At 39.8% G+C, this 27,645-nt stretch overlaps 1 protein-coding gene across 1 annotated transcript in view; it reads right to left on the bottom strand.

Annotated features, from left to right (window-relative positions):
• FRO1 (NADH-ubiquinone oxidoreductase-like protein) overlaps window positions 1-26,902 on the bottom strand; it is a 115,061-nt gene extending 88,159 nt beyond the window's left edge. Inside the window, exon 1 of the mRNA XM_089374917.1 lies at window positions 26,670-26,902. Coding sequence (XP_089231043.1) covers window positions 26,670-26,831 — 162 coding nt within the window. The 5' untranslated portion in view covers window positions 26,832-26,902. The remainder of the gene's footprint in view (window positions 1-26,669) is intronic.
• Between the last annotated feature and the right edge of the window lie 743 nt (window positions 26,903-27,645).

Below are 27,645 nucleotides of genomic sequence, written 5' to 3'. Positions count from 1 at the left end.
TTCAACATCCCTAATAGGAAGAAAGGGTCCAGGAAGGACCAAATAACAACATACGTAGAGATAGATGGGTTCTCTTCTAATTTTGAGAAGGAGTTTTCACTCATCGCTTGCATGGCAAGCTCAGTGGCTACTAGTTTACGGTATGTGGACAGTGGTGTGTCCTGTCATATGATAGAAAACAAGAAGTATTTCAGCGAACTATCAAGAAAGGGACATGTAACTCAAAATTGAGATGGGAGATGATGGCAAGGATCGGGTCAAGGAAACTGGTATAGTTCGATCTGAGAGGGAGTCTTTGTATCTCAGAGATGTACTTTACATACCTGGGCTCAAGAAGAACCTCATTGCAGTTTCAGCATTGGAGTATAAGGGGTATGAGGTGGCCTTCAGACAAGGTAGGGTTTTTATAAAACCCTACTCCAAAGTGGCAAAGCAAATCGAGGTTAGGCACAAAAGCCTGTGCAGATTGTAGTTTGAGACAGTTGCAACATTAACTAGCAAAGGGAGTCATGACTCGAGCAAGGAGCTATGGCAGTTGTGGCATAGGCGCATGGGGCATTTGCACCATAACACGTTGAAGATTCTCGAGGAGATAGCAACAGGACGGCCACAATGCAGTCTGGATCAACATGAGGTGCGCAAAGGTTGCACACTTGGCAAGTATGTTAAATCCTCTTTTCTTGGCAGAGATAATAGGGCCAAAAGTATCTTAGACCTTGTTCATTCAAATGTTTGTGCTCCTTTCTCTACATCATCCCTCAGTGGGTACAAGTGCTATGTCACCTTCATAAATGATCACTCAATGAAGACCTGGATATTTTTCATGAAAAAAAGGATTAGGTCTTCTGGAAATTTATGGAGTTTAAGGCCTTGATTGAGAACCAAACTAGCAAGAAAATCAAGGAGTTGAGGTCTAATAATGGGGGGGAGTACACCTCGAACGCATTCAAGGAGCTGTGTGCCATGGAGGGCATCAGGAGGGAGCTAACTACACCATATAATCCTCAACAGAACGGGGTGGCAGAGAGCAAGAACAAGGCCATAGTTGGAACGACCAAAGTCGTGTTGCATGATCAGGGGTTGCCCAAGTTTCTTTGGGCTAAGGCATGCAATACAACAGTTTTCTTGCAAACCAGAGCCCACACAGTGTTGGGGCAAGTTACACAAGAGGAGGCATTTACAAGGAAGAAGCCGGATGTGTCACATTTCCAGAAATTCGGTAGTCTGGTGTACTGCCATGTACCAAGTGAAAAGGAAGAAATGGGAGCCCACAATAAAGGAGGGCATCTTCGTGGGCTACAGCGAGACATCCAAGGCGTACAAGATATATATACTAGCACTCAAGAAGACAGTAATTAGGAGAGATGTGAAGTTCGAGGAGGGAAGGGCATTGAGTAAGTCCTTAGAGCGCGAGCAAGCTACAATGCAGCAATAGGAGCAACAAGCTCCCAAGCAGGAGGCTCAGCGAGTACCTCAAACTACAACTATACATGTTGATAGGTTGACCGAGCAACATAAGGATGAGAGGGACATGCAGATGGAGGAGAGAATGGAGTCCACTCGGGCAGTGACTCCCAACACAAGGAGAAGGAGAACGAGATGGGCAGATCAGCTGCTGCAAGAGGCGCAAGAGCAAGTTTGTGCTCCTAGCACATCAGTTTAGAGCAGACAACAACAAAGGTATACATGATATATGACACTTATGACCGAGTTGTTGGATGTCAAGCCTCCCAGTTATCAGGATTCAGGAGGCAACCACTCAACAAGTGTGGAGAGATGCCATGGTAGAGAAGTATGCCTCCATCATGAAAAATGATGTCTGGGAAGTTGTGCCAAGGCCAAAAGGCAAATCTATGGTGGGCTCTCGCTAGGTCTATAAGATCAAGCATGGGGTTGATAGGAGCATCGAAAAATATAAGGCAAGATTTGTGGCAAAGCAGTTATCATAAGTAAAGGGGATCGATTATGACGAGACCTTTGCCCCAGTGGTCAGATATTCCTATGCCAAGGCTATTGCAGCACAGATGGGGTGGAGGATCCACCAGATGGATGTTAAGACTAGTGTTGCGAAAATCGCAATTAAATCGCGATTTTTTTGGCATGGCGATTTAAGCAGTCGATTTAATTGGCGATTTTTTCAAAATGAAAAAATCGCGATAAAAATCGTAAAAATCGCCAAAAAAATCGTGAAAAAAATCATGGATGCTTTAGATACTTTAACAATTGAAAAAAAACAGATGAATTTTTTATATTTTTTTAATGTTGCCAATGTTTTGTCGATTTTTACCGATTTTTATTTTTACAATTTTTTCTAATTTTTTCCCCTCGCCGATATAAACCCAATCGCGATGTTCGCAACACTGGTTAGACAGTGTTCCTCAATGGGGTTGTTGAGAAGGAGATTTATATTGTGCAATTGGAGAGATTTGAGACATGTAGTAGGGAGACTGAGATTTGCAGACTCAAGAGAGTCTTGTATGGGTTCAAACAGGCTCCATGAGCATGGTACGCTCGAATAGACAATTACCTTCAGGGATTAGGTTTTACCAAGAGTGAAGTGAACCACAACATCTACTACATTGTTGTTGGAGGTAAGTCAACTATTTTGGTGCTAAATGTGGACAATCTAACTTTGACAGGTGCATATAAGCTCATCTAGGAGTGCAAGAGGGAGATGACGGGTATGGGGTTGATGCACTATTTCCTTGGGCTGGAGGTTTGGCAAGGTGATGGTGAGATCTTCTTGGGGCAGGGAAAGTATGCCCTAAAGATTCTGAGGAGCTTTCACATGCAGGATTGCAGGCCCATGACCACACCTCTAGTCACAAACTGAAGGAAGGTAGATACATCCAGATCGAAACGAGTAGAAGCTTCACTTTACTGACAATTAATAGGGTCACTGATGTATTTGGTAAAGATGCAGCCAGACATATGTTTTACAGCTAACTCTTTGAACTAGTTTATGGTCGAGCCTACCAAAGCGAATTGGGTTGCTACTAAGCATGTATTGAGATATCTCAGGGGGGCAGTAGCGTTTGGATTGTGTTATTAACAGGTTCATGAGATGAGGCTTGAGGGCTTCACTAATGCAGATTGAGCAGGGAGCTCCACAAACAGGAAGCGCACATCAGGGTGCACATTCAGTGTTGGATCAACAGTTGTTTCTTGGATCAACCGAAAGCAGAGATCAATTGCACTAAGCTCAGCGAAGGCCGAGTACATGGCTGCCAGTTTGGCAAGGTGCAAAGCTATTTGGTTGAAGAAGCTTCTCGTGGGCTTGTTTGGGACAGAGTTGGAGCCCACCGTGATCCACTGTGACAATCAAAGTTGCATCAAGCTCTCTGAGAATCCAGTGTTTCATGATCACTCAAAGCACATTGACATACGTTATCATCACACTAGAGATATTGTTCGGAGAGGTATAGTTACACTCCAATACATACCAACAAAGGAGCAAACAGCAGACATTCTAACCAAGAGGCTTTGCCAAGGAGCAGATTTGTTTACCCCATAGAGAAGTTCAGTGTAGTGCATAACACCTTCCTCTCTAAAAGGGAGTGTTGATTGGAGTAGAGAAATAAGGGTTCTACTTGCCTAGGTGCTAAGGCTAGCAAAGGGACCCACAAGACAGCCACTTTAGCAGAATATTAATTTATTTAACTATTTCCTAAAGTTGGACTTAGGAAAAATTCATAAGTTAACTTATGATTTAATCTCAATCGTTGAGAGCGATGTTGGGGTTGAGGTTGAAATTATAAGAGGAAATAGAGCGAGTAAGTTGCCAGTTCGATGAGCACAGCAAGTGTGTGATTGGCTCAGCAAGAGAAGGGTTTTCGGCAATCAGCTAATAGAAAACACACACAGTTGCAGGTTTTCCCAAGAGTTGGGCTTTCTCGGGTATATCTTGTGTTCTATGTGTTGAATGTGTTTGTCTTCTGATTTATTTTCTGTTGTGCATGCTAAGTTAGAAAACTCAGTGTATTCGTAATTTAAGTTTCCAGTGCAGCAGTTGTTTGTATTTCTGGTTTTACACTTACAAAATTGCAAATCAGTTACTGGGTTTTAAGGAAATCTAACAAATGGAAATACAAAAGTACAACATCCAGATGTTACATTGGGGGTTCTAAAGCATCTCAGACAAATAGTACCAAAAAAGTATATATGAAATGTAATAATGTGTACAAGAAATACAATGAAGAACAAGAAAAACCAATAGGCAAAAAGGGGCGAGGACAAAAAGGAGGATTGCAAGACAATCCGCATACCAGTAAAACACAACAAAGATGGCTGAGTATAGTGTCACCCAGCAGATTTCCCGACATCTAAGGCCAGAAAATGTTGGTCATGAGATTTGCAACAAGTCTAACAACTGGTTTGGAACTCTAAGGCAGACACTGCTGAACCAATCTCGTAGTGGTGACTTGAGGTCTACACTGCTCAACCAATCTTGTAGTGGTGAATTTAACACAAGGAGAGAGTAAAATCACTAATCTGAGAACAAAAAGGATGCAATCATATCTTCACTTAGCAAGTATAAGGAAGAAAGACACAACAGAGGGAGAAATCATAACTCAATTTGCAAAGAAGGAACAAAGAAACAAACTAAACTATCTTAGCAACAATACTAAATTTTCTATTAGGTCTACAATATTTTGAAAATGAATACTCATGAGCCATTGAAGGAACCTGCAGACATAAAAGCAGCTACAATTTACAGTCCTAACATCAGAAAGAGGCAGCCCATGAAATTTTTGAAAATATCAAGACTGTAGGTCTATAAGGTTTCTTTCCTTGAAAAGATAGCACATGCTTCACCATGGAGGAACTCAAAAGACGCTAGAGGTTATGCAAGTATGTACTATGACTAGCACATTTTATTGCTTTCTTTTCTCTCACACCTGGCCAATTCTCGCAATCTTAGCTGAGAATCACTGGCACACTAGAAGCATGAAATCCACTACCAGGTCAGTTATGCTGGATTTCAAAGGGATGATAGCATGGAAATCTCCTATCATAGATAAATAGCCAAGAAGATAAGGACATCTACAGTAGCAGTCTAAGGCATACTTACAGATTTCAATCCCCTTAAAGACCAAATCACACATGGACATCAATTGTCCACTTTATCCTTCCAATATCCCTTCTTAGCTAAAAAATTATACTACACTAAGCAATTTGTTTCACTGTTGACAAGTCAGCGGGATAAAACTTCTACAGCGAAAGAAGATATATTTTTGTTCAGTGTCCAAAAATAACCAAAATTGGTCAAAGGGACCCAAAAGTACAACAAGGAGCAGTTGCAAATGAGGTTCTGCAGACATTTTGGTGCAAACTTCTACACAGTAAAATTGTCTCAGCAATTGTCAGAAAGCACAAAGTTCAAACACCATCTAATAAGCCTCTGTTCTGGTTCACAAGCACAAGTTGGTGGCATTCTTGATTGTTCAAGATGAAAAGCATCCCTTAGCTAAAGAATGTAAGACATTAGACAATGAAGAGATAAATCATGCATCCCCCTTATTGTATTTGCCATTGATGAAACAGTTTTAGATGTGGAAATGGATCACGAATTAAGTGATTCATATTATACTAAGAATGGAATGAAGACAGAAATAAATACAGAATCACGGAGATTATTGCAGAGAACACAATAATACAGTGAAACCCAAAAAAGAAACTTAAGGAATCCCCCTGGTTAACTGAAGGGTAATAACGAAGCCAAAGGAAAAAGGCGGTTAGGGCTTAAAGAACATTCACTTTTGTGGTAAATCTTTGGTAGTCAAAAGGCCATGGAGAGTAATTACTCATGAAAGCCTATTGGTTTGGATGGTTCGGGTAGGAATCAGGACAGCAAGTAAGGGTTGGTATTGACCCTTGGATTGCAAAAAAGAGTTTAGGTTCCCTGATAGGCTAAGAGAATTTGTTCACAACAAAGGTATATACACCCTCAATCAAATTGTTGGTTGATTCGGGTAGGACAGCAAGGATGGGTGTTGAACCTTTGATTGCAAAAATGAGTATATATTGCCTGAGAGGCTAAGAGAATTTGTTAAAAACAAAGGTATATACACTCTCGATCAAATTGTAGATCAGAAGGCCACAAATATATGGCAGCGAGGTTGGGTGATAACAGATAGACTGGGGATAGAAGGTGAGCATGTTGGTCCCTAGAATGCATCTGTTGATAATCTTCATAAAAGCCATGTTAGAATTATAAAGGAAGAAGATTCAGTGGTATGTTCAAATTTTATTAGAAGCCTTGAGTTTGCATTCAGCAAAATTGGGGAAGCCAAGCAAAATTTTCTCTGAGCTTGGACACACAGACTAGCAGTGGAAGGAATTATGGAAGATAAAAACTGCAAAAAACAAGAACCTTTATGTGGCTAACAATTATGAACAAGGTTTTTGGGGAGGCTGGAGGGGGACGGGTTATTTTTGGCCCTGATGAACAAATGGTTTTGCAGTATGCATGGGGACTTGGAATAAGTTTCTTGCCCTTTGGAAAGGACTGGAGCTTGCCTCAGATCAAGGAATTAAGCAGATCACTGTCTCTGGGGACTCCTTATTGGTTATAAGGCAATTCACTAAAGTGAAGAAAACTATCAATTCCTTATCTTCCCCTTTGATTCTCAGGATACAAGCTTTATCTCTTTATGGATCATTGGAAGGCTCCCGACGGTATGGTCGGGCACAATCCTTTAAGTGGCATGTCTATAAGTGCCATTCTCCTGCGAACAGATGGCCCCTAATGCTCACTCTTTGTTGTCATATCGTTTTAACCAGGGCTCATGTAGACGCCGAAAAGAGCCGCGCGACAGAGAGGGAGGATCGACCGGCGGACGGAGAGGGAGGGGCGGTGGACGATGAGGAAAGGGAGGCAAGGGGAGGGGGGGAATGTTAAAAAATCCCTCTCCCTTCCCATTATTTACCATTTTTCAAGTTGGAGAGAGCAAGAGAGAGGAGCTTGCAAGGGAGGTTGGAGCTTGAGATTGAAGGCCAAAGAGGTAGGATCTACACTCTACTAGCATTTTTGTTTTTTATATGTTCATTGCTAAATAAATAAATAAAATTCTCTATTTCCCACTCTCATTCCTCCACGTTTTTGCAGTCTCAAAACTTCAAACATCATGGCTATATGGCTTGGCATTTTCTCGTTCTTGGTTCCTTTTTTTGTTATTATGGTGTTGGAGAGTAGGAGGGTTGATCATGATGAAGAGGATGAAGAAGTGGGTTATAGTGGATTTGATGAAAACCCTGGAGAGGAGTACCTTGGTGAGGAGGAAGAGAGTGGAAATGATGAGGCTCCAAAAACTAAACAAGACCAATCCCCATTGTGGAAATATGTTATTAGGTCTAAAGCAGGGAAAGGGGGTGGAACCACTAAATTTACATGCACCCATTGCAACAACATTTACACAAGTTCATACAGCCATGTCCTTTGTGGGAAAAGGCCATGCGATGGAGATAAACAAATAGGAATCAAAGCTTGTACAAGTGTATCAGCAATAGAAAGAGCCAAAAACATAAGGCAAGAGGAGGAAGCCCAATACAAATCTAAAAAATCAAAGGGTTTCTTTGAACATAGCTCACAATCACATGCACAAAGAACTCCATCACCATCCTCCCATGGCAATGGATATGGAAGCACGGGAACAAACATCTCTTTACAGCATAAAACCATATCAGATTTCCTTGACGAAGGGTGTAGGAATGATGTGGATTCAAAAATTTACCGGTTTCTCTATGCATGTGGGATACCATTCAATGTTCTTCGCTCACTTTATTGGCATGAAATGGTTTCTGCCATAAATGATGCCCCCAAAGGATACAAGAGCCCTAGGTATGATAGGCTAGAACCATTGGACTTGATCATCAAAAAGCAAAAATATCACATTCTTTGAGTAAAATGGCAAATTCTTGGATTGAGCATGGGGTGTCCATTGTATCTGATGGATGGACAAATGTAAAAGGCAAGCCATTGATAAGTGTTCTTGTTGTATCTATTAGTGGTGTCATCTTCCTTTCAACATATGATTACTCAGAGAAGTTCAAGATCGGCATCAACATTGCAGAACCATTACTTGAAACAATTGAACGTATTGGGCCATACAATATCATCCAAGTCATCACTGTTAAGGTGAGAGCAATTATTGAGGATAAATACCCCAAACATATTTTGGTCTGGGTGTTTGGTTCACACAATGAACCTTTTGATGCATGATATTATTAAGAACAAAAACCAATTGTTAAAGACAACCATGGTGAAGACAAGAATCTGAATGATCAACATTGAATGCATTGCTATTCACAATGATATACATTTTATCATACATTGGAGTGACCGTACGATTCCATATTCCAAGGTCTCCTAGACTCCCTTTGATTGGTTATCTTCCACAACATAACCCTTAGAGGATTAGGTGTCCAACGTTCCTCCCTTAATCCGAAGGGATATGTATGAGTCCAAGAAGAGAGTTGTAATATAAAATGTGCAAAAATGCATGACATCACTAGGCTGAATGTGCTCTCTGAAATGTTGGCATAAGGAGTTGGTTTAAGGATGACCACCAACACTGAAATGCTTAGTGCAGTTCTCAGAACTCTTCCAAGTCTGGCAAGAAGCTAAAATCTTCTGCTAGAGGAAGTGTCCCTAATGCTTTGGAGAGGGAGACCTTCAACCTGGAAAAGGGAGGTCTACAACCCACTGTGGTTTAAGGATGATCGCCAACTTTGGAATGCTTAATCCTTGAACTCTTCCAAAACTAGCAAGAAGTTGAATTCTTTTGTTAGAGGAAGTGCCCCAATTCTTTGAAGAGGGAGATGTTGGAAATAATATTGAGAGGGGGGCGGGGGTGAATCAGTATTATCAGATCAATAAAACTTTTTCATTTCCATACTTAGATACATATACGCTACTTCATTCAAGGGAACCCGCGTGTATACGCAGATGTGTCTAAAGCAACTAGCGTATATCCAAAATACTTATGATTCAGTTAATCCATTAAATGTTGATCCTTAGTTAAGTGCATCAGAACTTCATTAACCATATGAACGATAAGCAGGTGCAGTAAAAACAGAACAGATCATCACACAAGAAGCACACATGAACACCATGATATAAGGTGGAAACCCAATGTGGGTGAAAACCACCTGCTGCAATTCGTTTCTATCTTCCTTATTAAGAAACTTCTTTTACAATGTATTGGTGCAGTCCTTTACCAGCACGCAGGCTACAACCTGCAAAAGGCTACAACCTTCTCTCGTTCTCCAGACTCTCCAGGAAGGGAGCTCCAACCCCCTTTGCTCTTGTACTAGCTAAGATACTAGTACGTAGGCGCCGGCCTACAATCTTCTCTCCTCCAGGTACCACGTTTCATAAATTTTCAGACTGGATACTCCTGAAGCATAACACATAATCTGAAAGCCACGTTTCATCAAATTTTCATACTGGACCCATAAATATCATTGAAGCACAAAACAATCAATACTCGCATCATCAATCTCTGAATCACTGAAACACTGAAGCCCTGTTAACAACACAGTCACCAGAACACAGAGCAGAACTCTGCAATAACAATCACAACCAACTGTACCATGAAAATCATGCATCAGAGTGCATACGCTACTTGGAAGTGCCTAACCTGCATGTATACGCAACTTCATCAAGATGAACCAGCGTATATATCATTAATCACTTATTCATAACTTTGTTGCACTCCCTGACTTCAGACATAACCAGATCATGACATATACAAGGATAATATATGTGTTAGCACCCAGATCTGGTCCATCAGATCTCATAAATATGAGTCATTATGATCCTGATCCAATATTAGTTCTCATCCATCAATACTGAAGCTAAACACAATTAGCCAAACAAGATATGCAGAATACTGACACCTTTAAACTATCATCAGAACCGTTCAACCACCTGTAACTGCAAATATCATAGCTCAAAAGGTATCCGCTACTACAATGAACTCAACTTGCGTACATACGTGCATACACCAAAGCCAACCCGCGTACAGATCTATAAATATTCAATCATGACTTGCAGCGATTTCAAACTTAAGTTATACCCAGTTCAAATCATTACATGCGTCAATATACAGATCTAGAATAAGCATAATCAATCATATAGAGATAGTTCATTTCAAACCATTTGATCCCGATCTATCCTTAGATCTTGTTCTCCATCCACCGGTGAGATCCCTCCTTAGCTCAGATCAAGCAATGCATCATCAACCCATAACCTGCATACTGGATCTCATACTTTCTCAGATATTCAAGACTTTTCGGATACCCTTGCCTAATGATCTTCTTCTCCTTTTATAGTCTTAGGCATTACTCAATACCACGGTCCAAAACCATAATAAATCAATACCAAGAGCCCAATACTTGGGATCAACACACTTGTCGAGATACCATGGTCCAAAACCATAGGTTCAAATACCGAGGACTAACTACCACGGACCAAAAGTAAGCTTTCTGACATGTACGCGCTTTTCCGTGCATAAAACTGTGTGTATACCCTACTTGGTATATAGCGAACCTGCGTATACGCAACTTGGTATATAGTGAACCTGCTTGTATACCCTAATTGGTATATAGCGAACCTGCGTATACGCGACTTGGTATATAGTGAACCTGCGTGTATACCCTACTTGGTATATAGTGAACCTGCATATATACTCTTCTTTCTTCATTCTTTGTAATCTGATCATCAATTCTTTGCTACTGGTCTGTTGCACTATGATCTACCATCTGTGTGAGTTGCCATCAAGGACAACACTAATGCCAACAATCTCCCCCTTTGGACCTGATGGCAAAGCTAACTTGTCATACTTAGAACTTGATCTTCTTATTCCTTTGAGCTGTCCTGCATCAGTCACATCTGATATCTCTTCTGAAGATTCATCCAGTTATACATAAGTGAGATGTTTTTCTATGAGTGGGTTGCCATCAAGTACAACACATGCATCAAAATGCCAACAAGAGAAGCTTAGCCTAAAAAGGGAGGTCTCACCCCACATAGATGGTTTAAGGTTGACCACCAACCAATGGCATTCTCAAGGGCATCTCTGTCTCTGGCTACAACTCTGAATCTGGTACGGTAAATTGTGGCTCAGGCTCGCTTGATGTGGCTTTGAAGCTTGTAGATGACCATCACTTCCCCCCCATCAATACAAGGTGAGAAGATGGAGAAAACTCAATTGCAAGATTGTTCACTACTCTAGAACAAGTTCTGACATATGACTGAAATATCTTCTCGGTTGTTGAAGCCCATTCCCAAGAATCGATCCATCCAAGATGAATCTTTGTTCTTGCAGGAGACTTGTTTTTGAAGCATCTGTTTGAAGAATGATTGGTTTTATGACAGTGCTCACATGGATGAAGATCAAAACAATGATCTTTCATATGGCCAACTCGGTCACAATGTTGGCATTTAACAACTTTTGGCTGCGAATGTGGAGGAATAGAATCTGGAACAGGTGAAAGTGAAGGTGAACCGCCATGAAGAAATCTAGCACTTTGAAATTGGATGGGCTTTGAGTAATCTGGAATATGAAATAACGCCTCCTTATCATATCCAAGACTTGTTATGTGCTTGTTGCTAACAAGCTCTTCCCAGGGTCTAATGATGGGCTTGGGAAGTGTATGCTAAATTTTTGCATCTTTCTACAAATTTGCTTCTGAAATGTGTATTGCATCTGCAATTTCTTGCTACTGACAAGAATTTGTCTCAATATCAAACAAAGGACTGTTCTAAACAAAAATAAGTTCAGATTGATGCATTTTCTATTGTAACTCCACTTGTTGTAGGTGCGATTCAAGCTACGAATATTCTATCTTTTCTTGTGCATTATGCAAACAGGTATGAATGTCAAAGAGAGTGTCCTTCCCAATTTCAATTGTATCCACTCTAATAACTCGGTAATTGTGGCCATTTTATCAAGCTTAGAGAATAAATGCAAGTAAAAAGTTATGGCCTCAAAGATAGGAAATGACACCAGCAAAGAGTTTTAGTTGTATAATTCAATTCAACAAAGATGTGAGAGGGACATATTAACGACTGGAAAAGACAATGAAATTACAACCAATGCTTCAAATTAGACCAATACGATCACATCTTACATGCATGGCGCCAATTCAATGTTTCTAATACTAATGACTTCAAGAGGTTTGATTGTCCTTTAACTCCAAAGGATGGCAGCAGTAAATGACTATTGTATCTGTGAATCATCCTCACACTCAAGCTATGGTCGCTACCGGCTTTCCAACTGCAAACTGGCTTGCTTTTTGCTTGAATGGCTTCCTCCAAAGGAACCGTAATCTCCTCTTTTCCTTCAAACCTTTCTACATTCTTGGTTGATGGTTGAGCTTCACTCAACAAGTTCTCTAAGAGATTGATTCGGTGTTCATGCCTCATTTGAGCCCTTTCACTAAGCTCCTTGATCCTGCCAACCCGCCTAATTCTCTGGACCTCGAGCTGGAAGGATTTCCAGTCTTCAGCGAAGTATCCAATTCCGCTTGTTTGGCTTCCTGGCCTGCTTAAGGCTCCTGCTACTTTTCATTCATCAAATATCCTAACATTCCACAGTAATATGAACAATCTACGCATGCCTTATACTAGCCCAAGCCCTCAACATGTTGTCGTCCAACAACAGAAGTCCAGAGGCAGCCCCTCCACTTCTCCTCCCACGTATTCGAGCAACAATATTTTGCAAAAGAATGTTGTTAATGAAGGTGGAGAGTGCACTACTGAACAAAAGAGAAGCAACGATCAAGTCGGGCTTTCCAATGAAAGTTTCAAGGAACCTAGAGCAAAAGCTTTTGCGGGCACTTCGATGAAGGTGCGCAAAGAGAAGCTAGGTGAACGCATTATAGCGTTGCAGCAACTTGTCTAGTCGTTTGGAAAGACCAATACAGCATCCATTCTTCTTGAAGCTATGGTGAACAGGTCGGCTCGCTTAGTAAGCACTGAGTTTCCTTGACGATTCTCGACTCATTCTTTATTTTCCTCCTCCTATGGTGGAATGAATGGACGAATGGACTAACTATATTGCTTGGAAACCACATCTAATACTCGTACAGCTCGTCGAGAACAGCGTAGGGCTGCTTAGAGCTTCAATACATGTGCACAGTCTTCATATACTTCGGTACAAAGAATACATACGACATGAACTCATTACAAAGACCAATGCATATGGCTGTAAAACATGCTCTCTATTATCTAAATAAAACCGAGCTCTCCATAATCCATAATTGAACCCTTCTCCGCGACTTATTTATTTGAAGCAGAGTATTAGACACAAGCGTCAACAATCATGGGAAATGGACAGCAGAGCATTCACTGAAATTGAGGAATTTGTGGATATTTGATTGTGGTATGTGTTTAAACTATGAACAAAACAATCTTTGAGGAGAAACAATGACAGGTAAAACGATAAGCATGTAACGCTTATTCATTACTTGCAGAGATGACAAGATGAACGACAATGAGGATTTTCTGTACGAAGGTTTCATGAGCAAAGGAAACACTTCTGACAAGATAAACAGTGAGCAGAGATGACAAATCAGACTAAGCGGAAATACATTGAAGCACAAACTTTTCAATGCAAAATAATTACACCTTTAGTCTTGATTGAGCATTGGTGTATGGAGGCGTTTCGTCTGCTAGGATGTAGAATGAGCAACCTTTTAATTGAGTGAGGATGGATAGCACTAATAAGTTTATATGTTGTCATTTCTGAGTTGCAGGCACCACAAGGTAACGAAGACCACAAAGCTAGTGGTTGGGCAAGGCCACAAGAACAATGGTTCAAATTGGAGCAAGGCCAGCAATCGCCCGCTCTGATACCATGTTAAAGACAACCATGGTGAAGACAAGACTCTGAATGATTAACATTGAATGCATTACTATTAACAATGATATACATTTTATCATACATTGGAGTGATCGTTGGATTCTATATTTCATAGTCTCTTGGACTCTCTTTGATTGTTTATCTTCCACAACATAACCCTTAAAGGACTAGGTGTCCAACACCAACAATACAAATGGGTTGGTGATTTGACCAAAGAGGCAAACAAATGATAGAATTTATTACAAATCATGGCAATACCCATGGGCTTTTCCACAACCACTCAAGATTGGAGTTGTTGAAGATTGTGAAGACTAGATTCGTTAGCTATTACCTCACCTTCAGCGCCTTTTGAAGGTAAGAGAGTCATTGGCTAGCATAGTATCAAGTCAACACTGGCAAGTATTAAAGGACAGGGCTACAAATGCAGTTGACAAGCAAGGGTTTGAACAGGTGGAGGAGACCACTCTTGATGGTCTATTTTGGACACGTGTGAGAGAAGTATTGCAATTCACCAAGCCTATTTATAGCATGATTCGTTTTGCAGATACAGATAAACCAGTGGTTGGGGAGGTGTATGGGCAAATGGATAGCATGTTGGGGCAAATAAAAGATATTGTTCAGGAAAATGATCCCAACTTGTATACAATGATTCACAATTGTGTGTGTGCATGGTGGAATAAACTTAATGTTCCACTGCATGCCTTGGTGTATATCCTTATGCCAAAATACTACTCTCCATCTTGGTTGGGCCAACCTGCACTTGGGGTGGGGTTAGGATCAAACCCCATACATATCCAGAGGTATCTAAAGGATATATGGAAGCATTAGACAAGTTGGTACCTAACAAGGAAGAGTGTGCTAATCTGCGTCGTGAATTAGGCAGATACTTCAATTGCATTGGTTTATTTGGTCCTTTGCATGTAATGGAAGATAGAGACAAATTTGATGCTTTCACATGGTGGGAAGCATATGGCAACATAGGACTTTTGCCAACATTGGCACAAAAAGTTCTCTCACAGGTTGTAAATACTTCTTCTGCAGAGAGCTGTTGGAGCACCTACAGCTTCATACATAATGTGAGAAGAAATAGACTCAATGAAAACCAGGCAGAAAGCTTGGTTTATGTGCACTACAACTTGAGGTTGTTGAATCATTATTGTGATTGGGCTTATGAGGGTCCAATATATAAAATTTGGGACAACCACCCAGAGGACAATAATTTGGAGGATGGCAGTACACATCTTGAAGGACTAGAAGCAGAACTTTTGAGAGATGATGATGAAGCAACAACAACCATGCCACCCCTACCATCCAGTAGCAGTGTCAATGCTCGAGTTCCAACTATTGTTCCTTTGTTGTCGTCGCCTCCATCTACATCCTCACGTGGAGGGCATGTGCCTTCTGGTTCTGGTCATGCGACTATGTGGGAGGAGACTCCTAGAAGACCACTAGTACCACGACCTACTCAGAAATTAGACATTTCTCGTGGCAAGAGGAAGTTGTAGATAATAGATTTACTTGTCTTTTCTAGTTTCTAGTAGTTTTAATAATTGTTGACTCTTTCATATTTATTATGATATTTTTTGTAAACAATATATGACAATTTAAGTTTGAAGTTGGCAATTATAACTCATTGGTAATGAATTATGAATATGATGCTTCGTGAAAGTTGAAAGTTGTTTCATTTCATGTTAGATATTCTTTGTTGTAATGGTTACACTTAGCTTACAAGTACAACTTTGGTGATCAATGATGATTAATGTTATATATTGAATTTTGAAAGATTGAAACTTTAAGATTGATGAATCATAAGACTCAATATGTTGTATGTTACTAACTTGTGGACGTGGTTGATGAAGATTATAACTTCTAAATGATTGATGTTATATGGTTCAATCTATGTTTTTATGTTTTTTATATCTAATTCATCATTCTACATGCTTTTGTTGACATATATGCATCAAAATATATATATATATATATATATATATATATATATATATAAATTCGCTCCCAAACCAGGAGCTTCTAAAAATGTCGCTCCCGCTCCCCGTTTTCACTCCCACTCCCAAGTAACCTTGGTTTTAACTCCCCCTGGAACCGAGTTATTGTTATCTTCGTCGGCTGTGGTGATCCCTTCACTTCATAGCAGGGTGAATTTAATTACAATTTCTGGCATGAATATCAGGTCATTTCAACTCTGTCCTGGTGCGATTTTCACAGTGATGGAAGATCTTTGGCTTCAGCAGGTCTTGTCTTTCAATTGCAGGTTCAATTATATATGGTTCTATGGAAGTTATTGGCATTCTCATCTGCTTTCTCAAGTCTTCACTGCTGAGGTCAGGAATTTAAGTTCTACAGGCGGTGGTGTTTTGGCTCTCTCTGCTCTGGGCCCTTTCAGGGCAGGTTGGCATAATATTGCTCTCTCCACAGCAGGTTTCATGGCAGGTCTGGATAAATCAGAGGAGCTCCACGAGACTATTAGAGCCTCGAAGTTGATTGACAAATTGTTGGATTCTACGCAGGCATTGGTCTCTACAGTCAACAACTTAGAGAGTTTAATAGAGCAACATCGATTCTCTTTCCAATCCTTTGTGGAGGACAAGCTTCTGGAGCACCATGCTGACATGGAGTCCTCACTGGATAGACTAAGTTCTGAGGTAATGCAGCTCACTGAGCGGGTGGCAGTTCTAGAAATCTCAAATGTGCGTGATAGAAGGGATGCTGAGGAGGGCAGCGATGTTGGGGTTCGTGTTGGGCACAAAAGGACTCGTCAAGCTTGTGGCTCGGAATTTTTGAACGTGACCCATGGTGACTGCCCATTCTGGTCATGAAAATAATTTTTATTATGGGTATCAGTTTGCTCTTGTCATGTAATTATCAGTGATGCTAACTTGTAAATTTTGCTTTTTATTAGGTTCTTTTTGTAGAATCTATGAAGAACATCTTTTTTGTCTAAAAAAATTCTGTTAGTAATGGAGATAGTAAACACTATGTTTACTCTTTTGAAGATCTCCCCCTTTTGTGGATGATTCAAGATGTAAGGGTTCTGACGTAAGGATACTGGCCCAAAACCCAAACCTTTATTAATATAAATATTCTTATCCATTCCGTTTAAAAAAACAATTATGAACAAGGTTTTAACTTGGCAAGTTTTGGACAGAAGACGCAGGTAGGGACCTGGAATATGGATTTTATTTAGATAAGATAAAGAATCGATAGACCATTTGCTCATTAAATGCTCATATGCAAAACAGGTCTGGTTAGAAGTGAAACATTTCAAAGGAAAGAAGAACAGATGGGTTGGGAACTCGGTTGAAGAATGTTTGAAATGTTGGATAAGCAAAATAGAGCCCCTAAGGAATGGAAGGTTGTGCAATGTCTAACTATATGGGTCTTGTAGCTAGCAAGAAACTCATTGCTATTAGCAGCGAAAGCTATCCCTTCATTTCAATGCTCCTAACAAATCATATACATGGCCGTAGCTCACAAGCTGCCAGTCATTCAAGAAAAAGAGAGGTAAATTGAGAATTTATTCATCAAATAAGAACAGGCATGGGTATCTTTGATGGCGTAAGGCAAGGCCCTTGGGATAAAAACAATGCAGGTTGTTTTTTGTTTTTAAATGAGAACCACGCAATTAAGATGAAAGCTGGCCTTGGGACAGGATCTAATAATTTGCCGAACTAATGACATGTACGCTTCTTCTCAAATGTGACATTGAGAAAAATGTTAAATAGCAAGTTAACTTCCACTGCCCCAGTACCAAAAAAAACTATTAAAAAAAAATCCACATAAAAATCTTTGGGAACTTCTGAAGTATATATTTCTGAAAACATGTGTATTTAATGAAAAATATCCATAAATTTCTCTTTGTGCAGGTTGAGGTCATCTAAACATTTAGTCTCTGGTTGTAACTTGTCTTTTTTTGAAAAATAATGATTAGAAAGGTCCTACCAAACTTACAAAAAAGAATGAAAAATATCCATAAAACCTGCGTTACCAAAAAAAAAGATACAACGAAATAGGGTTTCTCTAAAAAAATAATCAAGAAAGAAAAACTGCACAAAAATGTCATTTGTTGGGCACTTCTCTGCTCATAACAATGTTTTTGAAAAAAAAAAAATTGATAAAGAAAAAAGAAAGGACACAACAAAGGGATGCCTAAACATTAGGATGTGAATGTAATACAATTTATAGTATTGATGCATTGGAATATGGAGGATAGTTTTTGAATCTAGAGTGGATTTGGATTCACTAAATTATCCCTTATTGCACCTAAAAAACTGAGTGTATTTTGTAACTCAGGATGTTAAAGATGTGTGGAATGAGTGGGTAATGTTTTGTTAATAAAGTAAAATAACAAATGCTTTGTTAATAATTTAAAATAAGTTATAACAAATGCTTTGTTAATAATTCAAAATAACAAAATGTTGAATCTATTTTAAAAATTATTTTTATTTATTATAATATAAAAAATGTAAACTAACATATACATCTTAACTTGTATCCTTCAAATACCAAAATATTTATACCTAAGTTTTTTTTTTTTTTAACTATAACGGTTATATTAATTATTTAAACTCGGTTGGGCCGAGGCCAAAAACAACCATCATTACAATATTCAAAAATACTTTTAGTTGCAGCTATCCTTTCCTTACATAGGTGTAGGTTTACTCTCGATTACGGGATCAGGATCCATGTAGATTCTTCATCATTCTTGCTGAAAGCTCCTTGTGGCAGGAGGCATGCCTAGTTTGCTTTTGCATTTGCTTCCTTATTTGAGCCACATAGAATATGGAAAAGAAGGTAGGAGGAGAAATCTTGGAGCACGTATCTCAGCCTTTGAAGTGTCTTGTTGAGCACTGGATTGCTGAAGTGGTCCTCTAGGCATGCCTCCTTGTGGCAGGAGGCATGCCTAGTTTGCTTTTGCGTCTGCTTCCTTATTTGAGCCACATAGAATATGGAAAAGAAGGTAGGAGGAGAAATCTTGGAGCACGTATCTCAGCCTTTGAAGTGTCTTGTTGAGCACTGGATTGCTGAAGTGGTCCTCCGAGTTTAATATCTTTATCAAAAATTTTGAGTCCCCGAATACTTGTATTTCCTTATTGCCTTTTTCACGTGTTATCTGACAGGCTTTTAGCAGCCCAAGGATTTCTGCCTAGTTGTTGGTTCTCTGTCCAAGGCCCCAGCTGAAGCTATCTTCTCGAATTCCCTCCGAGGAGTAGATCACTCCGCCTGCTCCTGTTATCCCTGGATTGCCTTTGGAGGCACCATCAAAAAAGATTGTTGTTTTACCTTGTTTCCTCCACCAATCTTGAAAATCTGAGTCTGTTTCTCGTAATCTCCATACAAGAGTTTTACTGAGGCAAGTGGTGTTCTTTATACTGTCTCGAAAAATATATGTTCCCATCCATTTCTCTTCTTCAAGGAGAAGAGTATTATCATTTTTAAGGGGGTGATTAGCCACAGTCTCGAGGAGTAGTGATTTTGCTTTTGCTACCACCTTCAATGGGGAGTTCAAAATGTTGTTGAAGATCTTACCGTTTCTGGCGAGCCATATTTTCCAGCTGACGTATTTAGGAACTACTTTCCAGATTCTGTTCCATGTTGTCTTTCTTTGGGTCTTATGAGGATATCGCATTCTCCATGTATTGAAAAGGTTAGCTATTTTGACTTGCGATGGGGCAGAGACATTGAGACCTTGGAGGATGCAATCCCAGACTTCTTGAGCAAAAGTGCAATCCACAAACACATGCTGCATGGTTTCCTGAGCTTTGTAGCAGAGAGAACACCAATGTGGCCCGTGAATGCCTCTTTTACTCAGGTTGTCGCCAGTTAGCACTTTCCCAATTCCCATGCATTAATACCCAAGTGAAGAAGTTTATTTTGGGAGCCCAAGAGGATCCCAAATCTGTTTCCACACCAATGCAGTGTGGCTCGAAGCTTGTTGTGCTTGAAGAGAGGCAAATCCATGCCTTACCTTGTAAATTTCAGTCTTTCCCCATCCCCATTTATCCGTCGAACGCATGTGAACGTGTGCCAGGCCCGTTAGTGCTTCTTCCAGGAGAGTCTTTTGACTACGCAGTTGTTCAGGAACTTGTGGTATTTCTCCATTTTCCAGAGTCATCCCAAGTCAAAATATCTGCCAGGGTGAGGGTTCCTTGCTGCATGAGGAAGTTCCTGATTTCTTTGATTGCTTCATTTTTGCTCAGAGGCGACTGTCCCATTATGATGTCTTGCCACAGCATCGTGTTTTTTCCATTGCCTAGGATGCGATACAAGTGATTTTGAAAGAAATCGGGCCCCCGGCAACAGAGGTGCTAGATCGACGTCCCTTTGATGCTGTTATCCATCTGAATGTTTCTTAGCGTTAAGCCTTTTAGATATTTTTTTTTATGACCTGATTGACAAGTTGTTTGCTGTTTAAGAAGAGGGTCCAGAGAATTTTGCCTCCAAGAGCCAGATTGGCAAGGCCTGGGTCTCTTATTTGCAGGCCTCCTTCATAGATGAGATGTTTAACTGTATCCCAATTCACTATATGGAATCTTCTTTGATTTCCTCTTCCTCCTCTCCACAGAAAATCCCTGATCATTCTAGAGATCTGTTATGTGATCTTCTTTGGAGCTAGCAGAAAGGAGGCCTGATAAATTGGCAAGGTGGACAAAACAGATTTTATAAAGATGAGTTTGCCAACATTGGTGAGCCATTGCCCTCCCCAAGCTATAATCTTGGACTTAATTTTGCTTATTACCTCTTTCCATAGCGATAATTTGTTAGAGCCCAGGGTTATTGGTAACCCGAGATATTTGATTTTATCCCAAGAAGCATATCCCAAAAAGCCTAAGGAGTAGGCCATTTTCTAAATTGCTTGTTGATCCACATTCCACCCGTATATCGCACTTTTCCTTTTATTTATAAGAGCTCCTGATATGTTGCAGTATTTTTGAAGGATTCCAATATAAACTTTGGCTATCTTGATGGAAGCTCCCCATTTATCCGTCGAATGCATGTGAACCGGTGCCAGGCCCGTTAGCGGTGAGCGCTTCTTCCAGGAGAGTCTTTTAACTGCACAGTTGTTCAGGAACTCGTGGAATTTCCCAATTTCTCCATTTTTCAAAGTCATCCCAAGTTGAAATATCTGCCAGGGTGAGGGTTCCTTGCTACATGAGGAAGTTCTTGATTGCTCTGATTGCTTCATTTTTGCTCAGAGGCGACTGTCCCATTATGTTGTCTTGCCACAGCATCATGTTTTTTCCATTGCCTAGGATACGATACAAGTGATTTTGAAAGAACACGAGCCCCCGGTCGTAGAGGTGCCATATCGACGTCCCTTTGATGTTGTTATCCATTTGAATGTTTCTTAGCATTGAGCCTTTTAGATATTTTTTTTTATGACCTGACTGACAAGGTGTTTGCTGTTTGAGAAGAGGGTCCAGAGAATTTTGACTCCAAGAGCCAGATTAGCAACGCCTGGGTCTCTTATTTGCAGGCCTCCTTCATAGATGGGATGTTTAACTGTATCCCAATTCACTAAATGGAATTTTCTTAGATTTCCTCTTCCTCCTGTCCACAGAACATCCCTGATCATTCTGGAGATCTGTTCTATGATCTTCTTCGGAGCCAGCAGAAAGGAGGCCTGATAAATTCGCAGGGTGGACAAAACAGATTTTATAAAGATGAGTTTGCCAGCATTAGTGAGCCATTGCCCTCCCCAAGCTGTAATCTTGGACTTAATTTTGCTTATTACCTCTTTCCACAACGATAATTTGTTAGAGCCCAGGTTATTGGTAACCCGCAATATTTGATTTTATCCCAAGAAGCATATCCCAAAAATCCTAGGGAGTAGGCCATTCTCTGAATTGCTTGTTGATCCACATTCCACCTGTATATCGCACTTTTCCTTTTATTTATAAGAGCTCCTGATATGCTGCAGTATTTTTGAAGGATTCCACTATAAACTTTGGCTATCTTGATGGAGGCTCCGCCCAGAAGAAGAGAATCATCTGCGAATAATGCATGGTTGAGAGGCTCTAGCCCTTTCGTCAACCTGACTCCTGGAGCTATCCCTGCTTTCTTTTCAGCTGTCAGTTTTCTACTTAACGAGTCTGCCATCAGTATGTACAAGAAAGGGGAGAGGGGGTAGCCTTGCCTTATTCCCCTCGAGGCTTGAAAATAGTTTGCTGGCCTGCCATTAACTAAAGGTGCTATCCATGGCTTTTCAGTACAAGCTTTAATCAAATTGACAAAGTTAGAGCTGAAACCAAAGGAAAGGAGGACTTTGTACAGGAAAGAAAGATTTACCCAGTCGAATGCGTTTGCCATGTCAAGCTTTATGAGCATACCTTGCTCCTGCCAAAGGTAACTGGAGTGTATGACTTCTTGCACCTGTATTACATTATCTAGTATGTGTCTCCCTTTGACAAAGCCTCCTTGGGTGGGAGAAATGAGTTTCCCAAGCAATGGCTTGATTCTGTTTGCTAGCAATTTTGTCAGTATCTTGTATGATGCATTGCAGAGCGAGATTGGCCTAAATCTATCAAAAGTGTCGGGATTCACTTCTTTTGGTATTAAAGCAAGGAAGGTAGAGTTAGTACTACCTCCCACTTTGGCTTTTTGATGACAAGCTTTAATCAGCCTCAAAAGATCAGTTTTTATTATTTCCCAGCAGATTCTATAATAATGAATTGAGAAGTCGTCACGTCCTAGAGCCTTGTTTGGTTCCATGAACCATATTACTTTACAGATTTCTTCCTCGGAGAAAGGTTTCGTAAGTCTAGTGTTGTCCTCCTTGCTTACCAAAGATGGAATGTGGGAGAGAAATTCCGAGATGACTTCTTCACTTCCCTTACCATCCTCTTTATACAGATTCTGGAAATGATCTTTTGCCGCCTTTTTTAGCTGTTCTTGACCTTTGAGCACAGTCCCATCTGAGCAAGTGATTTCAGAGATATGATTTCGAGATAGCCAAGCTCTATATTGCCTATGGAAGAAAGAGGTATTTCGGTCTCCAACTTTAAGCCACAAGCTACGAGACTTAAGCCTCCAAGTTTCTTCTTCATGGCGGAAAGCGCAAAATGATTTGATTTGGGCAGCTTGTTCTTTTTCTAAATCTGAAGCAAAGATTTCCTTACTTTCCAAATCCATTTGCAGATCTGATAAAAACTGAATTGTCTCCTTTTTGTTGCTGGTAGGAGATTTGAGGGTTCTTTAATCTATTTTTTCAGAGCTCTCTTGGTTATTTTTAGTTTCTGCTCCCACACGAAGCCGGGAGAATCCTGTCACGGGTGTGGACCATGCCACCAGAACAATTTCCTTGAACCCTTCTTAAGTTCTTTCCCTAACCAAAGCTGGTTGAATCTAACGGGGATAGGGCCCAAATTTTCTTCCTCTTCCAGCTGTAAGAGAATAGGTTTGTGATTTGAGGCCAGCTTTGGGAGAATTTTCGAGGAGATCAGTCTTTTTCCTAGCAACAAAGAGCTTTGCGCTAGGAAACGATCTAGGTGAGCAGAGATGTGTTCTGCCCCAGCTCTATTGTTTGTCCAGGTGTAAAGACCTTTCTTCGGTTTGAAGTCAAGAAGATCCCAATGAAGTATTAGCTCCTCTACTAATGGAAGCATTTGGTCCCTGCCACTATTGCCACCTCTCTTTTCTTTTGGATCAATGACGAGGTTGAGATCTCCAGCCACTATTATATTCTGAGGGGAGTAAATGTCTAAGAAATCAGACAAGGTCTGCCAACATTCTTTCTTCTTTGTAAGGTGGACTGGAACATAAAGGTTGAAGAGAGAGATGGAGAACTTACTAGAGAGGTGCCGAAGTTCGGTGAATATCCAATGTTGGGTCTCAAAGGAGCTTTCTAGTTGATACTTGTCCTCCGACCACAATGTTGCTAGGCCACCAGAGGAACCTCTTGCACTAATGGCCTTTCTTGCATTTTTTCCCCATTTTAATTTGTTGATCTCAAGAAGGGTTTCCCCTTCAATCTTAGTCTCTTGGAGCATGAGGATCTCGGGAGTTTCTATTTTCAGAAGATCTTTGACTGCTTCAGCTTTCGAAGGGTTCCCCAAGCCTCTGCAATTCCAAGAGACTAGTTTCATTATTTAATAGGATTGGAGTGAGTTGATCCCCCCTTAGAGGGCCTTGTTCTGGTGTTTCTCCCGATAGACATTTCAATGGTGGATTGGTTGCCTTGCATTTTTTGCCTCTCCACCTCTTCTTCCCTGGCTTCCTTATGAGATTTCCTTCCAACTCTTTTAGAGGGTCTCTTGAATGTCTCGTCTTCCAATGACCCAGAGGTTTCCAGGGGTTTTTTCCTTGTCATTTCTGCATATGTAGGTGAGGAGGAGGTTCCTGTTGGGGAGTCAAGTTGGGTTACTTCTATGTTCTTCTTTTCTGCTTCGAGTGAAGGAACTTGGCGTTCAATCTCCTCTATCTCTGTTTCTGGAATTTCGATTGAAGTGCTGAGGGTTTCAAATGGGTTTATTGAGGCTATTGTCTTTGTCTGTTCTCCTCTTCCTTTCATTTGGACCATTCCTGTTAAGGGAGTTCCAAACTCCATCGGAACCTCTTTCCCTTTATTCCTGTTACTCACCTTGGCCTGGATTGCTTTCTGCACCTGGATCCATTTTTCTCCTTTCGACTTCTCTAGATCTTCCTCCTCCTTTTTTTTTGCAGTATCTTTCGAAATGCCCATATTCATGGCAATTTCTGCATTTGAATGGTAGCTGCTCGTAGTCTAACTCTTGGATATAAGACCAATCTGCTATTGTTAACTTTATGGCTTCAGGTAACCCTATTTCCAAGTCAACTTTGACGCATATTCTTGCACATGAATATTGATCCCTTCTCTCTGCTCTGTCTATGTTTTCCCAGGGTGTTACCAATCATTTCTAGTGACTTCAAATTCCAGCAGTGCAGTGGAAGATGAGGGAGGCGCACCCACACTGGAACTGCTGACGGCACATCTTGTGTCGAATCAAATTCTGGTGACCATGAGTTTAGATACAGACCCTGAGGTCCCATGAAATATGGTCCATTCCTAAAGATGAGATTTATGTCTTCTACTGAATCAAAAACAAAGACAAAGAAGCCCTTACCAACCAGGAAACTTCCAATGCCTTCCTTTACTAGTGGTCGCCAATTCCTCTGTACCCACGCCTCGACAACCTTGGGCGAAGGCCATAACCCTGTAAATTGACCGATGAGCCCTTTTCAGCTAAGTTCAAAGCAGATCTACAAGAATATTCAACAGGCAGGGCGACTGTGGGGTTGTTGTCAAGTTTCTTTACAAACTTGCGCTAAGTTTCCCTTGTTGGGTGTTTACTACTATCGCCAATCAGCTTCCTGAATGCAAGGATCTCTGGTGGGGGAGGCGAAGGAAGAGGGGCCTCAGGGCCCCCTCTCGAGGCCATGGCAATGGAGGGAGTACTCAAATCGCACCAGGGCTGTTGCGCGTGTGAAGCAGATGTTTTCAAAACGGTCCACTCTTTGCCATCCTAACCCCTTTGTTCACTACTCCTTCTCTTGATAAATAAACTTGCACATTATACCTAAGTTATTTTGACCACTTACAATGAGTAATAAATCCGTGATAATATAATATGCATAATATGGAAGTCAATGTTTCTTATCCCAAAACCCTCTGATTGTCATTTCTCATTCTGCTTTTGCTTCGCATTTCATTTTCAATTTCTTGTTTCTAGGAACATAGCAAAAAATGGTAAGCCCCGTATACATCCACAGATATTCAATGCAAAGTTGATAACAGCTGCGATAATACCCCTAGAAGTGCTTGAGGTGAGGGGGTTAAATATTATCGCCTGATAATATTATGCTAGTTATTATGATTCTGGCTTTCCTTTCATGGCCTTTTGGATTTGGTCATCTCTACTATATAAAAGGCCAGGCATTGATTTTTCTATATAAAAGGCGATGCGCAGATTTCTTTATATTTATTAAGGATTTATGTTAGTGGAGATATGTAATATAATAAACTTAAAAGGGTTATTTCTACTAGTTGTCTTGGGCAATTGATTAATTCGGTGCTGGCAGGTACTTCTTTTAATCCATTGGGGCACACTCGTTTATACCAATGGGTTTACCAGGAATAACATTCATTCATTAATATCACTGCAATATTTTGGAAAAAAATATGTAATATAATTATTTTCCCATGTAATTGTGCTCACGTATTTTGTACAATGAAATGCAGCTTCCCAGGAAAAAATACAAAAAGCAGCTTCCGAAAAATGGAATAAAATAAAATATACAGAACCCCTTTCACCATAATGCATGCACATAAGATACACGTTTAAATCCCCCTTAACATTTATTTTATATTTAATTTATGTTAACGTACTTGGAAAACTACCTGATTTGCAGGACCTCTTCTAAGAATCAAAACTGAAAAAAAGAGTCTACTCAGAATTTAATTGTAAATGTGATCAAGAATGTTGGATTTCTAGAATTTCATTTCGATGTTTGAAATATAACCGAGATTATCAAAATTTCATCTTCTGTATTCCCATATTGCTTTCTCTTTACATAGACTCTTCAAAACCAATCCCTAATGCTGGGTGAATTTGAGGCCTTGTTTTTCCTAATTTTGCCAAAAAAAAAATCACAAATAACTGCAATGCTCCGAAACCCTAAAGATCGCCGCTTATGACTGACTGTTTTAAAGCGTATGTGCAATGTATATGCTGTAGCGCGTTTGCACAATAACATTATTCATATATGAACAAGTCTGAAATGAAGACCAAAATTAGAAAGAAAAAAAATACAACTAAAGAGTGTTACCCTTCTGCTTAAGTGCTGATCTGGGATTCCTGAAACAATACCGACTTCGCCAGGTTTGATCTCTGTGGTAGCCAACGCGTCTGAGGCAAACCCTCTTGTTATTAGCGGAGGATTTCGAGACCTCAAGGTCGCTAGTACCCTTTTCTGAATAAGTCCCGCCATGCTTTCTCAACAAACACGCAGCAGAAACAATAGCAATGTTTCTTCGTCTTATAATTATGTTTCTTTGTCTCAATGTGTGAAAACTTTTTTCCTTAACACAAAATTTGAAAAATGTATTTTTAGAGATTTTATTTGTTTTTAGAGGTTAATAAATTTGGAATTAAGATAGATTTAAATTTGTTTAATTATTTATTTTATTTTGTTTTTTAATTTGGAATTAAGATAGATTTAAATTTGTTTAATTATTTATTTTATTTTATTTTTTAATTTTTATTTTTATATAATCTTAAGTATTTTGATGAAGTTAAAATAATGTTTAGATAATATAATATAATTAGATATTACAACAACCCTTCCATATTAGGATGGAGAGTGTTTTTTGGCCCAAAAATATAATTGAATTCAATTAAAACAAAATATTTATAAATTATTTTGATTGTGAAATTAGGATGGATTTTGGGATGTGGTATTGATGAGTCATGGTATAGTATGGTTAATAATATTCATAGTAAAGGTGGGTGGGTATCCATGGTTAAAAGTCTTGTTAATTGTAAGCATTATTTTGACGTGAAATGAGAGATGGTTTTTGGGCATGTGGTATTGAGTGATCGTATTGGCCCATTGTATGGTATGGTGAATAATATCCATGGCAAAGTGGTGGTGAATATTCATGGTTATAGCTACTATTTATATCTTATATATTTGCATGTGATAGAGGTGTAGAGATATAGCAAATGTAATTATAATATTTTTCTTCTAAATTTAATAAAAAATGTTATTAAATTTAATTCAAAAAAGTATTTATAAATTATTT

This window comes from Pinus tabuliformis, chromosome 8 (genome assembly GCF_031772625.1).
Source record: "Pinus tabuliformis cultivar Carrire ecotype Pingquan chromosome 8, CPIR1, whole genome shotgun sequence".
NCBI classification, from domain to species: domain Eukaryota; kingdom Viridiplantae; phylum Streptophyta; class Pinopsida; order Pinales; family Pinaceae; genus Pinus; species Pinus tabuliformis.
This window is presented reverse-complemented; position numbering and strand designations above follow the sequence as displayed.